Genomic DNA, 16935 nt, shown 5'->3' on the forward strand with positions numbered 1-16935 from the left:
AGTATTAATATAATGCATTGTCGTCGTGTTCTGATATATTCTAAAAGTTTCAAATGTCTAGCTAGTCGGGAAGTTTTTTAAAAATCTTGGACAAACAAGAAAAAATTTGTACCACACAAGAAAAAATCTGTACCAGACAAACAAGAATACGAGCTAATAAAAAGTGGTAAAATAGATATATACCATACCGGCCTAAATTATCAAGTTCGATCGTCAAGATTAAGCTTGACAATCCGAGATAATCTGCAAATTACATGGACTATTTTTGTCGATGATAGATACCTTTAAGCTTGCTGGAATTGGCGCACCGTCCTTTAACCAGGAAAAGTATATCGGTGTGTCGCCACTCCTAACACTACACGTGGTCTGAGCTATCTGTCCTTCTTGAAGATTGGATCCGAAACTGATGGCGTCGATTACTGGAGGCTCCATTACAATCAGCTCGAAGGCTCTCCTCGCCATCTCTCCCGAAGGATTCGAGACGGAGCAAGTGTAGAGACCGTTGCTGCTCTCCGAGTCCACCTTTTCTATTACCAACATTCCTTCGTTGTTCGTCGTGAAACTTCTTTTTACTCTCTTCTTCTTCACGTAGTTGCCTTTTTTCATCTTGAAGCCAGTTTTTGTTGCAGACTGTTTTTTGTCATTCTGGTGATTTAAAAATAATCTTTGCATTTCTTTTTCCGTGCTGCCTCTTACGTGTTTTTTTGAGTGTCCGTTTTCAGTCTCTCTTCTAAATAATTCTATTCTTTCATTATCAATTTGTAATTGTTTCTCCGATAGTAAATTTTCATTCAACACATCATTTAGATCAAGTGATTTAAATGCTAACGTATTCGCTATTTCTTCAGAATTATTAAAAGAGTTTCCCAATCTGTTATTTACATCATTATAATTAACGTCACTAAAATTTTCCGTCGCTTCTTGAGTATTTTCGTAAAATATACTGGGAAAACTTTCGTTGTTATAATTTCTTTTATATCTTGTGAGAGTTCCGTAGTCGGCAGCTGGATTTTTTGCATTGTGGTCCCATTGAATTTTACTGAAAAAAAAAGAAATAGTTAGTTATGTAGATTAGTTTAGTTATTAAAAAATGTTCACATAGCAAGTTATTAAGGTGCCTTGACTCATTATGGTAAAACTTTATATTAGAGTTTTTAATTAACTCGTAATTTTTAATGGTTTGCAAGATTTTGTTTATGCATTAAATTTGTCACGATATATTACATTCTGTTATGATATTTTCATAATATGTTATTATCTCAAAGTCAATTATTTACCATTCAGCAGTAGCGAAGGGTGGAGGTAGGTTGTTAAAATCCGCCATAAATAGTACACATTACACTTTGTTAGTCATACGTATTTGTTTTTATTGAACTAAGACTACAATTTACAGATGGTATTGGTTAGTTTTTAAAAACCAATTAAACCTTGCCGAAACCAAACCATAATAGTTTTGATATGTTTTGGGAGATACGACAAAATTGTTCACACCTTTTCATTCATACTTATTTGTTTTTGTAATAATACATATTATTACACATAGTGTTGTTTTATTTTTTCAATTCATTAAGCACCGCCTAAACCAAACTATAGGTAATACATAAAAAAATATTATTATATCGACTATTATCTATTATAGTTTGGTTTCACAGGGTTTAATTGAATTTTAAAAACTAACCAACACCATCAGTAAATAAATTGTAGTATTATTCTAATGAAAATAAATACGTATATCTGACAAAGTTTAGTGTGCACCATTTATGGCATCTTGACAGCCTACATCCATCCTTCGCCACTACACATTCAGTAGCAATAAAAAGATTATTAGAAACATCCTAGAGAAAAAAAATAACAGAGGGGATTCGAACACGTATATACTAGTATATTAATTAACTATAAGCTTTAGACCTAATTACTAACATTACAAATAGGTACTTTTTAATAACAACACCTGGGATTTTTTCAAATTCCGTCAAAAGTGGCTACTATCTCTGACGTTTATATATTGAATAAAGAATAATTAATATTAATATTAAAAAATGGTATAATAATAATATTATAAAGCATTTTTTTTTATTGCCAACCTCTTTGCCCTTAAGATGACCGTAAGCTTTGTAGCTAGATACAAAACGCATTAGCTAACATATGGCACTAGAATGTTATTCATGTCACATATTGATTAATATACAATGGAAGTAAAATTCATATTTCTCATATTCCGCATTCGTCCTCAAAGCGATATCAGCAAAAAGGTTAGTGGAAGAATTACTATTGCAACTCAAGACAACTCCTCTCAAAAAAGCTAGAATAAAGCTAAACAAAACCCTAATCTGGATTATAATATTGACCTATGGGTTGGAATCCTACGAACAAAATAATGAGAGGTAGTGGTTGGGCCATTTATGTTCCCATTCCACTCCTTATTTCCTCACCCACCTCCTAATCCCCAGTGTTATTGTTACCAGACATTCAATAAGCAATTAGGCGTCATGAGAGACGGTGTTACATAGAACATTCAGTTGTATCTCGACAGCGGACGCGTGCGGGCTTCTAATAGCTTTCCGTCGCTTAAGTGATTGACTCAATAGATACAGACTCATTCATAATCTATCATCATCATATCATTCACCATCATAATCGTCCATAAAGTGCGGGAGTGTACGAACCGGGTGACCCAAAACAACTATACCGCGCGAGCGAAACTTGAAACCTGACCCCGGAGCCATCATACATCATCACAAAGATCAGTGTCTGCCACTCTGTTTCATCGCCCCCGCCACTAGACCCGACCTCCTCATCTTCCGCAAAATAATTACAGTCCACTTAAAAAGCTCAACCAGGTAGTGAGATATATTTGAAAGGATGGTATTGAGAAGGGTCTTCGGAGCTGTATGCGACGATGTCACGTGACAATGAAGGTACTACTACGAACGAAACGCGTGTACAATATTCCATCCTGCCATCTCGTTGTCAAAGTGGGGCGATTCCGTAAAACACGCCATGTCTCAAGGATGAAGCTCATTCAACCACCCAAAAGCTCTTAGATCAAAAGGTAAAAGGAGGGTCGGTAAAACTAGACTACGATAATAATTGGACTGTATAGAAAGACACACAGCATCCCTGAGACTAGGGAATCCAATCTCGAGCCAAAATTTTGATCCCGGGATTTCGGGATTAAAATTTGATAATCCCGGGATTGGCATTTTTTCCATAGTTAATATATTTTTTTTATATTTACAAATAACATTGATAAAATTGGTCAAAAATAAATCTAATATAATTTATACCATTTAAGACATTTTTATTGTTAATATTGTGTACGTTCAATCTTGAAAATACATAAGTTTAATGGAGTAAATAATACTGTAATATAAATAATAATGTGAATTTAATATGAGATTGCTGTTTCTGATAGTAAAGTCTTAATGAATGGGTTAGCGAGATTTAAAATAGTAAATCAAATCGTGGTGTATGGCCTTTCCGCTTCATAAATCTAATTAGTCAGCCAAATATGAAACTGCCGTAAAACGTATGAGATCATGGTGGAATTACTTTGTTAAAAGTGCGAAGCATTGTTTTTTTCCAATCTTTCTCATTATTATTAATTTATGTGAAAAAATAAAATGAATCGGCAACTTAAATTATGGGTATAAATCAAACTTCATTCAAACTCGGTTTATTTCTAATTTAGTTATTTGTTATTAAAAGTATTTTTTATGTTATATTTTCGTTTTTATTTTATTTTCCATAAAAATTGAAAAATAAATCAATCCCGAATCTTCGGGATTATGTTTACCAATCCCGGGATTCATAGGTATCGAAATAGCTCGGGATCCCGGGATTGGAATCCCTACCTGAGACTAACAGAGAGTGGCGATGATGTTATGTATGTAGCATATTTTTGAGTGTAGCGTTTTTTCAATTTGTATATAACTATTTAGTTATCCATATGATCTTAGGATCGGACATCTATGAATCAAATATTACTTCCTCATTATAATATGTGCACCTAGTATATGAAGATGTGCTAGTACGTAATATAATATGTTCCTCTATTTCTATACTTTTCTATCTTCACTACTTCCTACTTGTCCCATATTATCAAAATATTGTCAACTGATAATAACAGCATAACTTATATTAGGTACATATTATAAAGACACCCATCATATCGTATCATTGTATAATTTGTTTGCGTGTGAAGCGTATCAAGATAATATTACTCGTACCTACACATTGACAGTGACAGTGACAGTGACGTATCAGCAACTTTTATTTTTAGGGCTCTCATAAACAAGTAAAAATGTTATGTTTTTGTGTAAAATTATGAAGGGGTGCGCGCGTGTCTGTTACGACTGAGCTTAAAATTAACCCCCCCTTTTAGTAGGTGGCTGTTACAATTTCATTATACCCCCTCATAACCTGAGTATTTATTTTCACACTTTTTCATGTTTATACATTTTTCGAGAGCTTTTCGACAATGTTAACAGAATTTATGCTTTCTGTGGAGTAAACGCTATTACTTGTGGCAACTTTTTATCAGTAAGTTCAGTTATTTCTACAATTACAAAATATTGCATGTTAGCAACTCGGTTAAAGTGTAGGAGGGTGTAACTCACTGTAGGTTAACACTACAATGTTTGATTCTATAGAAATGAAAAAGATTAATGTCACTCTTTTGCATAATCGATACTATTTAAATTAAATAAAACAAACATTGAAACAATGATAAAATACTCACACAAAATTAATAATTTGTTTTTATAAGATGAAAGCATTCAAAGAACACACATTATAATTGATTTTATTAAATTATTGTAAGTTATCTTTTATTAAATGTTATTATATATTAATTGATTTAATTAAAAGCTTTTACAAAGCAATCAGTAACTCAGAAAATGCTGTTTGTCATGTTGTCGAAAAAGCAATTATGGGTAGAGTTGGGTATTTCCCGAAAAAATCTTAATCTCGAGATTCGGGATTTCCCGAAATGATGAAGTTTGGATTTCTTGAGATTCGGGATTTCCAGAAAAAAAATCTTGAGAATTCTCGAGATATCGGGAAATTTAAAAAAACCAGTAAAAATCCTAAAATCAGCGTAAAAACAGACAAATTCCAAAAAAATATGATTTTTTTTATTTACGTAAGATAACAAAATACAACGAAAAAAACAAAAATAATTCAAAATATTATTTATTAAAATAGAACTTCAAAAAACACAGATTGCCAATCACTGCGTCTGATAATAACATATTACGCTTTTTAGACAGAACATCCCCTGATGTTGCAAAAATTGCGCTAATTTTGAGTGTTGGCTTTATTGTGTTAAATGCCCCGACCAGTCTTTGAACGTTTTGTGTTTTCTGTTCACTTTTTCATATAGAAAATTAATTAATATTTGAAAATAAAGAAATCCCGAATCCCGAGAAAAGATTCTCGAGATCCGGGATTTCCCGAAATGTTAAAAATTTCAATTCTCGAGATTTGGGATCGAAAATCTCGAAAATTTCTCGAGAATTCTCGTCGGGTTGCTTTTGCAACGGACTGATATTCTTGCTGTCGCCTTATCCGAAATTCTGTAAAATTTATTTCATTAAATTTCACTTCAAGAGAATTATCTGACCTTATATCGATCAATTATTCTCGAGCTACCCACGTAATATGAACATATTTTAAGGATTTAGCAAACGGACTTCTTATCCAATTGTATTTTTGATCCTTGAAATTTCATCCACCGAATCCATCTCTAAATATTCGTGGCTCTTCATATAAATTTCGAGACCCCCTGCAGACGAAGGAGACCGCGAATCATGAGTTTGGGAAGCACTGCTCTACAGGAACTAGGACGATTTGACGCCGTCATCTTGGCGAGCCAATTCTGTGACACCATTTTGGTGACGATAAATATGAATGAAATTCGTGAATAATTTTACCTCATGTCCTGTTATATCGTTAAAACTAGCGAAGTGAGCCAAAGAGTTTATGGACATATAACTATGTTTGTCAGTAAGGGCGTTTCTGTAAGAAATTAGTAAAATAAATGTTTTTACTTTATTTATGTATTACTTTTTTGGATTTTTTCGCGACCTATCTTTCCGAATAAAAATACTTAAGTAATTCTTTCGGTAAAAAAGTGAAATATAAACCTTTCTCTATTAAAACCGATAACAAGTCATAGACACATCGCCAATAGTTATAATCCGTTTTATTATGTACACAATTTAATGTGAATTAAAACATAACTCAAAACAACCCCTCGGCGTCGGCAGAATAAAACTTATTATGTATGCTTTCCTAAAAATAAGTTCTTTTGAAAATATTCACAACTTTTACTGATGTGCTCGCACTAACTAAACTAAAATCGCAGTGACGGACAAAGTTAGCCTGTCCTAACGAAGTTCAAGTTTAGTGCAAACATTATTCGTTCCGTCATGTCTCCGCTGTGTTCCGGTTCGTTCCGGTTCGTCGGTAGCGTGTCCGACAGATTGTCACAACAATACCTTTAATTTAATGCGCATGAAAAGATTTCACAAGGACGTGCATAATATTAACATTATAGGGGTTAAAAACATATTTTTTAAAACCCTTTTATTATTTCTTTGAACATTTTAAAGCATTAATAATAATAGGTATGTCTCTTTCAAAAATTCTCATCTCAAAAATATCTTAAATATGATAAAACGGTTAATACAAAGGTAAATAAGGAGATTTCAAGATTTACAAAGATATATAATATGCGATGTAACAGAGCTTAATATAATTACAAGATAAAAAGAACTTTTTATATACCACGTTTTTAATATTTCTGTTTAATCATATAAATTTGACAATATAGAATTGTCAATTAATAAATACTTTTTTGTAAAATAAATATAGAATACTAAAATGTCATTTTGACATTTCATATTGATTTCCATAGTAACGCACGTATATATTAATAATTTAGTTGATAGGACCCCCTTAGCAACCAATAATAGTGTTTTACTTTTTACGAATTTTTTCCGAAAAAATAACTTTCCATACAAAACAGAATTAACTGAAAATGAATTCAATTCTGCTTAAAGATGGCTAAAAGTATTAAAAGAATGCACTGTAATCATATTATATTACCGATATATTTTAAAAGTTTCAAATGTCTAGCTAGTCGGGATGTTAGTTAAAAATCTTCAATCGTCCAATACAAATCTTGGACAAACAAGAAAAAAAATGTACTGAACAAACAAGAATACGAGCTAATAAAAACGTGGTAAAATGGGCAGGACACATAGGTCGAAGAAGTGACAATCGCTATACAGATGGTCGTTCAGTGGTACCAACAACTAGAAAACGTTTGGAAGAAAGACACAAAAGCCGCTGGATCGACGAAATAATAAAAAGTTTAATATATAATTTGGGGGGGGGGGGGTTATTAAACTGTACGGCGGGGCGCTCTAGAGTGATGTGACAAATACACAGGGGTGCCACAAGCTTTTTTAAAAATTAATGGTTCTTTTGCAGGTTTCGTTGTTGAGGGACGAGACCGCTGTGTTTGGGGATAACCAGGAGGTATAGACGGAGAGTCGTCAGGAGGAGAGATGAGAAGTCAAGATTTGGTGGTTGCTCCGATGGAGTGAGGAGCGAGTTTTATTTGCAGTGTAAACAGTCGGTACAGAGTGTTGCAAGAGCGTTATGTTACAATACTTATGATATTATTCCGAGGTCCGAGCTCGGTGGAATAGAACGCTGTGCGGAGCGACTGACACGAAGCTTACTGATCGGACGGAGATTATGATTGATACTAATAGGTATTTAGACTGACTAACTCATCAACTATGGCCTGCTAATTATACACATGAGCTTAAATATTGGGACCATACCTAAATAAGATTTCAAGTTATACACATTTATATTTTTTATAAAAATCGATGTTTTTTAAAATAGATATAAAAAAATATTAAAACTATGAATTAGTCAAAAATCTAAACGGTAAAAATTGAAAACTTAATAAGCTAAATTTTAATAATAAATATGACTACAAAAATAATGTAATAATAACGTAACCTTTGTACCGAATATGTGACAAAATCACATTTTTTTTATAATTATTGTAAGTTTATCTCTGACTTAAAAAAATCTTTTAAATGTTTTCAGATAAGTACATATTATTTATTAATTTATACTTACAGTTGAAATTGTAAATTATCAAAAAAAATCTCAAATTGCAAGCTTCATATTTTCCGCTAAGTTCTCTGATGGCATATAGGATCTCCCTTAATAATTATAAAAAAATATATGACCTACCACGCTGCGACAAACAACAAAAAAACCATCACAGCAATCCACCAACATTCAATTATTTACAAATCATTAAGTTGATAATATATTGCAAAAATTAGATAACTATAATATATGTATTTTTCAACAGCATCTCGTTAAGCAAAAGTCCCTGCATGCTACTGATACTTATACAATTTAATAAAAACTAATTAATAATAATTCGATCAAAGCGTTAATTGGAAACCGACGCCCCTGAATCGTGGGGGATGCAGAACGTTTTAGGAAGTGACCAAGACGTGCTAAGGGTTGTATAGCAAACAATGATGAATGGTGATATACAATTTGAAGTAAAATGTATTTATATTACCTACAAAAATCAATGTTTTATTTTAAATTTGAAAAAAGAATATTATCAAATATTTTCGCTTGTAATGGCAAGACAACTAATTAATCTGCTTTGTATTGGTATAAAAAAATGTTGCGTATATAGAACCCTCACGGTAGTTGTGAAACTTACGAAACCAATCAGTTGTGTATGTAATTGATTTAGGTACTGATAATTGACTTGTTGTGTGACAAAAATAAATGGGAGAGTATAATTACTATAAGTACGTAATAAGTAGTGGTAAATGAACTAATACATGACATAAAGAATATTTGAAAATAAATTCTATATGTACGTAAGTATTCATTTCGTAACATTTAAAAATTAAAGTATCGGTTTATGATAACTAAAATGTTATACGTAGATTGTAAGTACGTATTGTAAATATTTCGAAAATACTGCCTCAATCGTAGTCCACATCATTCAAACCGTAGCAAACAACTGGTAAGTCATTGGTCCTCGATGCGTAATGCAGACGTTAGCCACTGACTGATACTGCAAATACGACAGAGAGCGCAATGCGTAATTTTTCGATTTCCATTTCTGTTAACTTCCATATGTATTGAACGAACTTACACCCTTAGCTAAAGTAGTTACACCACAAAAATATGTATACATTAATAAACAAACGGGGTCCAACGAATGTTAATTTATATATTATTATAAGTAGTCACAGAGCAATAATACTAAAGAGAGATTGTGTTGTCCGGCAAATGAAGCCGTTTCTTTACCCTTTTTTATGACGTGTAGTAAACTCTCAATTTTATTATTATTAACTTACCTATGACATGTTATACCACCATCTTGCATCTCAATATGATAGTTAACTATATTTTCTACTAAATTAACTGTTATGTAACTTTATATTTCGCATAAAATATAAATTATATTTATATATATCAGCAATATACACATACGTCAATATTTACCGACTACGCTTCTAGTTTCACTAGGTCAATTACATAGTTTATGTCTTATAAGTTATAAGATATATGCATATTGTATATACGTTTTTATTACCTCGTATTCTTGTTTGTCCAGTACAAATCTTGGAATCGATTTTTAACTAAGTTCCCGATTAGCTCGACATTTAAAACTTTTAGAATATATCAGAACACGGTGCCAATGCATTATTTTAATACTTTTAGCCATCTTTAAGTAGAATTGATTTAATTTTCAATTAATTCTGTTTTGTATGGAAAGTTATTTCAGAAAAATCCGTAAAACGTAATTGACTATTATTGGTTGCTAAGAGGTTGGTCCTAGAAATTAAATTATTAATATATACGTGCGTTACTATGGAAATCAAAATGACATTTCAGTATTCTATATTTGTTTGTTTGTTTGTTTGTTTTTTATTTACTTCATATCAAGTACAATTTTGAGCATATTAAGCATAATCATTCAACAGAAAATTTAAAAACGTTGTAGGTATATAAAAAGTTCTTTTTATCTTGTATTTTTTTAAGAATTAATATTATTGTCAAGTACCTACGTATTTATTAAGTAAAATACTTTTAAATGTACATTATTATATTATATTAATTATTCTAATTAGATGTTTTACCCAGTAACGAAATGTTTATTCGAAATAATTCTGTAGATTGTAGAAAATTTGAACTTAATATGTAATAATATGTAGTAATAGGTATTCATGGAATAACATTTCAGTATCATTGTTGATGGATAATAGGCACTAATGAAATATTCATATTATTCTAATATGTGATATACGAACATATCCTCCGAACATTGCCAGGAAGCAACCAATACACTGAATTGTTCTGATTAAATTTATCTGTGGAATAATTCATCAATGTCTCTATGATAATGTTACACGCTCTACGATGTACCCAGTGGCGTAGCTAGGTATCTCATCGTAAAAGTATGCGAGGCATTGGGGCCCAGTCGAGAAATGGGCCCTAAGTTTCAGTGAATGATATCCCTATAAGGATAATAATTTACATATAGATAACAAAATAAAGGCAATTTGAAACCGGTTAAATATGCCTAGCGCTATAATAATTGAGCCCGTCTCAGGAAGAGCAACGATATCTTGAAATCTTCGCTGTGAGAAATTACTGCTTAAACATGACGCGTTAGATTAGAAATCATATGATACATGCTGTTAACTTAAATAAAAAAAAAGATCTAGATGGTTATTGAAGGAATAAGTATTAACAATATTATCCACTCATGAGTGGATAAAGAGACAGACAAGGGTTTGCGATGTAATAGAGTTCGAAAAAACCTCAAAATGGAAATGGGCTGGACAGCTCGAAGAAGGGACAATCGTTGGACAAATTTAATCATCCAATGGTATCCAAGAGGTACAAAACGTTCTCAAAGTAGACCTAAAGGTCGCTGGATCTATGAAATGAGTAGTTCACAAACATAGTGGTGAACCAAGTCCATTCTGATTATTTTTGGGCAAGCTAGGTTCAAACTTAATTTTTCAGTATGAAGTGTTATTTTGAGAACATTTAAGTTATTATGTTACAGAATAAGAAATACTCAAATATTATGTTTGTACCTAGCTTACTCAAAATAACCAGAATGGACTTGGTTCACTATGCTTGTGAACAACTTAAATGATAAAGTGGAAAGTACGTGGCGACTCAACGCACATGACCGAGATAAGTGGAGTCAGCTTGGAGAGGCCTTCATAAAGCAGTGGATAGATTCAGGCTGATGAAGATTAACAATATTAAACAAAAAGAGCGTAATCAGAAGATTAAGCTAAGTATATTGTATTTTAAGTATTATGTTGATTAGGTACGGGCCGTTAATTGAACTAATTTATAGAAAACATGCGCTATCGCGATAACGCTCTTTTTCTGCAGAAGGGCTCAATTCTTGATACATTACTCGTAACTGGCATTAAATTATATCGTATACAATTACGTGTATGCTTTTACATTGTAGTTTATTATTATAATGTTAAAATATTGATGAGCTACCGGTTGGAGACTGCTGGTGAAAGAGAGGAGAATATGAGGATAATTGAGGAGATTAAGGTTTGGACTGAACTGTAGCGCCATGTAAAGAAGAAGACGATATATTGAATACAATGTATGTAGGATTAAGTAATATTAATAGTAATTTTGCAAACATATTGTGCATTTCCCAATTTTTCCTCACGGGTTACAGGTAATTTCACCGTGGCACAGTTCGCCGTGAGCTTTCTTATCCAAAAGAGATGATCGTATACTATACGGTCCCCAATTTATTAGATTCAATATGAACATTAATTAAATTTTCATAGCTGATTTTGGCAAAATTCATGAATTCAAGAATGAAAACTTAATCTAACCTAACAAATAATCCAGTGTACTGGCTATTTTCAAAATTTGTTCTCTGCTGGCTTCCTGTAAAGCAGGGGGGGGGGGCAAACTTTTTGGATGGAGGGCCAAATTCAAGAATTCAAAATGAGCGGCGGGCCGCAAGTAAAATACCAATTTTAGGTAATATACACTATTTATAATCACGAAAAATAAACATTACAAAAAAATTAATGAGAAGAATGAAACTGTTGTACATTTTTTAACATTTTTTTTAAATTCAGGTGTTAATTTTGTAGTTGATATTCTCAAAACTGCTTGTAAATGGACATCGGAGATATTTGATGGTAAAGAATTTTTATTGAGGTTCATGATCGAAAATGTTTGTTCACATTTATATAGGTTGCATAATCTTTAAGTCGGTCGAATTTGTCTGAATTAAGGGCATTGTAAAATTTGGAGATTTCTTCACGACGATGCAATTCTCTTAAATCAGTGTCACACTGCAGATTAATAATCTCAAGTTGTAGCTCTGTCGGTACAATCAATATCTATCGAAAATGGATCACGTACTATTGCTAAACTTGTCTCAATTTTTCGGAAGTCACCAAATCTTTGTGAAAAATCGTCATTCAGAGCTTTAATAATTTTACCATATTCTTCAAATTTATATTCTGGTATATTCAGCAACTTCAAAGTTGGAAAGTGGTCCACGTTGTTATTCGATATTTGTCGAAGGAATAACTTGAGTTTTAATTCAAATCCATTCAAACTTTTTACCATATCATGGGCATATATTTTTTTCCTTGCAACGCGGAGTTAAAAGTATTTAAATGTGTCACGATGTCCAACGTAGAAAATAGTGTTTACATAGTGTGAGACGAGACGCAAGGAAGACGTACTGAGATAATACATTTACGAAACAACAAATTCTTCAAATTTTAATCTATTGTCAATATTTTAAAAAAATATTTAAAAAAGTTATTCGTAATTAGTAAGTAAGTACAATTATTGATGGCGGGCCGCAAAAAATTACCCGGCGGGCCGCAGTTTCCCCCCCCTGCTGTAAAGTGTAAACCGGCGAGAACCATGCTTTATTTAGACATGAATTTTATGTCAGTAGTATACGACCCAAAGAGGTTGGACGGTCTTTAATATACGGCCATATATTTCCGATACAACGTTTCATGGTGAAGTGTGATACGGCGAACTGTATACGTACAAGTTTCCGCACACGTAGCTCGCGATCCCCAGAGGGTTGCAAGATGATTTCTTGAGGGTCGACGATTACTATTGGATTCTGATGAGGATGAAAAGTAATTTATGTTCATACACTTTTTTTACAAGTTATTCCAATGTCACGTGGCTGATATAACGACAAATGCAAAGATTTAAACAGCTACATAATATGCGTGACTCGATTCAAACGTGAAATTGTTCAAGCATTTGGGGTTGGTTACATGTAAGTTGTACGTATGGAGTTAATCGTGGGACACTTATTTGTGCACCGCAGTACGTGACATATGAGTTTGTATAACATTTTATCAAATGACGAGTTCTTCGTTGAACATTTCACCGTGGAATACATTTGTACGTATCTTACAAAATGCGGCGATAGTTTGCAAATAGTACTGTTCCAATTAGATTAACCCTAACCTAACCTAGTAAAGACATCTCATAAAATTAGCCACATGTTGTAGCATACGTACAAATATACTCCACGGTGAAATGTTCAACGAAGAACTCGTCATTTGATTAAATGTTACGCGAACTCATGTTTCACGTGCGGCGCACGAATAAGTGTCCTGCGGTGAACTGTTTAGGTACAAATTTCCGGATAGTTTGGGGTTATATACGAAAATGAAGATTTGATTCAAATTGTACAAACTAACCCTATTTAATAATATAATATTTATATTTTATTGATAAATACAAAAAAAAAATATTCTACACTTAACGTTTTCATGGAAACTAAATAGTTTATGCCTACATAGGAAGTGAAATTATGACAGCTTATACTGACATGATGCATTAAAAGTGAATGGGGCTACATTACGAAATTTTTGGGGCTTAAGTTTTCTATCTACGCCAGTGGTTGTACCTGTATACTGAATTTCAACTTATAATGTTCATTGTAAGTTACTGGCGTAGTGATTTCATATAAAAAAGAACACTGCGAAACGTTATTATTTAGGTTATATGTTAACAAATATTGCGAGAAATATAAGAATTTTATGCCAACAAAAACGAAACATATTTTATATAATATTATCCGTATATTCCAACGCAGGCAAGTTAAAGATAACGTATGATGTACTGCTCATATTTACACATAAAATACTTAATTTCGGGTTGGTACCTAATCTAACAATTTATTTATTTTCAACCTCAATTCAGGGATGTAACGATTTACTCAGTTATTTCAAAGATTAGAAATATCCAATGTACAAGTATGTAGGAAGATTAAATATGTATATAACACAGTTGCCGACGATGGCAGTCTTTTCAGTGAACTTGCATTCCGCATGGGCGTGGCGGGGTCTGCATTTAGCCAACTATGAGTCGCCTGAAGGTCAACACCTTAGACTATAGATACATCTAGACGCCATCCGTTGCAATGCTAAATGAAGCCGCGTGCTTTGCGTTTGGTTTGTTAGCGAGCAAACGCATTCGTCTACAAAATGTTCGAGACCATAGACCATTTCGCTAGTGCTCGCCCAAAGTGCTCGCACTAGACGCTCAGAATTAAAATATAATTTTCTATTTTTTTACGTTATATAGTATTTTTAAGCGGTCAAAATGCAACCATTAGATAAAGATATCCATAATTTAGGTTATTTTAAAGAAACACTAGGTCACTGATATTAAAATATATAATAAAATACAAATAAATTATCACGAACATGTATCAACTTACTTATGAAACGTAATACCATCTTCTTGCTTATCAGTACGGCTACCACATTTTAAGACAACACACAGAACCACCTTTTCTACTTAATTAACCAAACATATTTACCACTGACTTTATGTTTAAGACAAAAAATATCAATTTTAGCAACACGAGCTCGCAAGTTATCGACGCTATGTGAAGCGTTTCGCCCCGATTTGATGGCGATACTTTTGAAAACTGGCTTGTAGCTAGTAGACCTTTTATCTTACTCTAGCGCGTGTCGCAGAGATTGTAAGGGTGCCGAATACTTTCTCACTCGCACTCATGCATCGTTTTTGTTCAAGCCTTGGTCAACACTATATTCTGTGTTGACAAAATATCATTTTTTGTATGGATGTAAGAAATGGCATCTTACCAGGCTCCAAAGGTATTGATTTTTAAGCTTTGCCAATCGATGTCTCCACCGAGTCTTAAGGGTACATTGGTACGACCACGTATAAAAATTGGCTCGTGAATGGACATCTCAGGCGGTTATTAAAATAGTCATGAAAAGATGCTTCACGAGGCTGGGACATTTGTTCTGGATGCCGCGAGATATTGCGAAACTTCATACCCTTGACACAGTCTCAAGGATTCCATCGTCGTGGTTGATAATCCCTAACGTTGCAACACGGTGATACAAATAAGCGATCTGCATGCTGCAGGTCTCACACAGAGGGAAGACCGAGACGTGGCGTTGGACCGCGGGAAGTGGCGCAACCATGTACTAGCCCTATGCTTCAATGCTGGGGCATATCAGGGTGGTAAAACAAAACGTATCTACATTTGGATCGAGATTGATCAAGTAATATCATTGGTTATCAGTATACATATATTAATAAATGAAAAAGATATGTAGGTACTAGTTATTAAAAAATATCAAAGTATCAATTGTGTTACTAATTATTAGTGTTAATCTTCTAAAATACTTTATGAATGAAAAACAATGATGGAATTTCGTACCAACTATGGGGATAAAGCAATCTTTTCCTATTTTACGTAACAAATGTTCCGAAATTACACAGATTCCGGTATGAAGTTCGTAATTCAAGAATTTTGATATTTTTTTGTAAATCCTTGGATATTGGATAGGTTATTCATCTAGTAATATAGTACCTATACAAGAAAACACAAGCATTAGTCACTTTCATAAGAAGGAGAATGTACAATATTTTAAATAGAATACCGAATCGAAGAATGTTGAGTAGGTAATAGCAGTGGCGAAGGGTGACTTTTGGAAAGAGGTAGGCTGTGGAGATCTGATAAAAAGAGCACACTTGTCAGGTATACTTACGAGAATAGTATGATATTTACTACAAATAAATAGGTACACACTAATAAATGACAACGACACACTAATTCAATGAAACTTCAAAAACTTATTGACGACATAAAAATGAGCGATGTGTTTAAATTGCGTATTTTTCAAAACATTAATACCCTTCAAAAATCATTAGATAAAATTTATTTTTGTTTTTAAAAACAATCTATACTTACGTATTTATTAATATTCGATTAAACGCCGCTGAAATTATTTTTTTAATTATCTAATTATTAATGATTTTGGACAAAGTGCGCAGTGGTGACAACAATATTATGCGCGAATGTTTTAGGCTCTGCGATAGGAGCTTATCTAATTTCATACAAATCAACAGACTTGCTGAGGTTACGAGATATAAAGTCCATACGAAAAAAAAAAATCAGAATTATTTCACACATAATCGGAAATTTATTTACGTCAAGATAGATAGCGCGCTGTGGTATATTTTTTAATACCTTTGCAGATTGTTTTGTAAATTGTGTAATACTGTAATAAATTCCTACATATACGACATCTCTCGTTGGCAAAATAAATTATTTTTATAGAACATAAAATAATGAAGTGATTAAATATATAAATATGTCAATATGCAATTAAAAAATATTTTTCTTAAGAAGGTAGGCTTTAAAATAATCGCCTAGTATGGAGTCTTCGCCACTGGGTGATAGGTGTTATGGGAATTCTACGAAGTAAAACGATATATTGATCTATTTCCCGTAAAGTGAGCCAACTTAGTTATATAAACATTGGTTGATTGATC

General features: G+C 32.7%; 1 protein-coding gene across 1 annotated transcript in view; it reads right to left on the reverse strand.

The window, feature by feature from the left end:
• The window catches only part of LOC147075315 (cell adhesion molecule Dscam2-like), a 380443-nt gene that overhangs the window by 32842 nt on the left and 330666 nt on the right, over positions 1-16935 (reverse strand). Inside the window, 1 exon segment of the mRNA XM_085942919.1 lies at positions 283-1039. Within this exon segment, the coding sequence (XP_085799045.1) occupies positions 283-1039 (757 nt within the window).

The sequence above is a fragment of the Rhyacophila brunnea genome, unplaced genomic scaffold (genome assembly GCF_057557595.1).
Source record: "Rhyacophila brunnea isolate RB1 unplaced genomic scaffold, BYU_Rbru_1.0 scaffold_15, whole genome shotgun sequence".
Taxonomy (NCBI): Eukaryota; Metazoa; Arthropoda; class Insecta; order Trichoptera; family Rhyacophilidae; genus Rhyacophila; species Rhyacophila brunnea.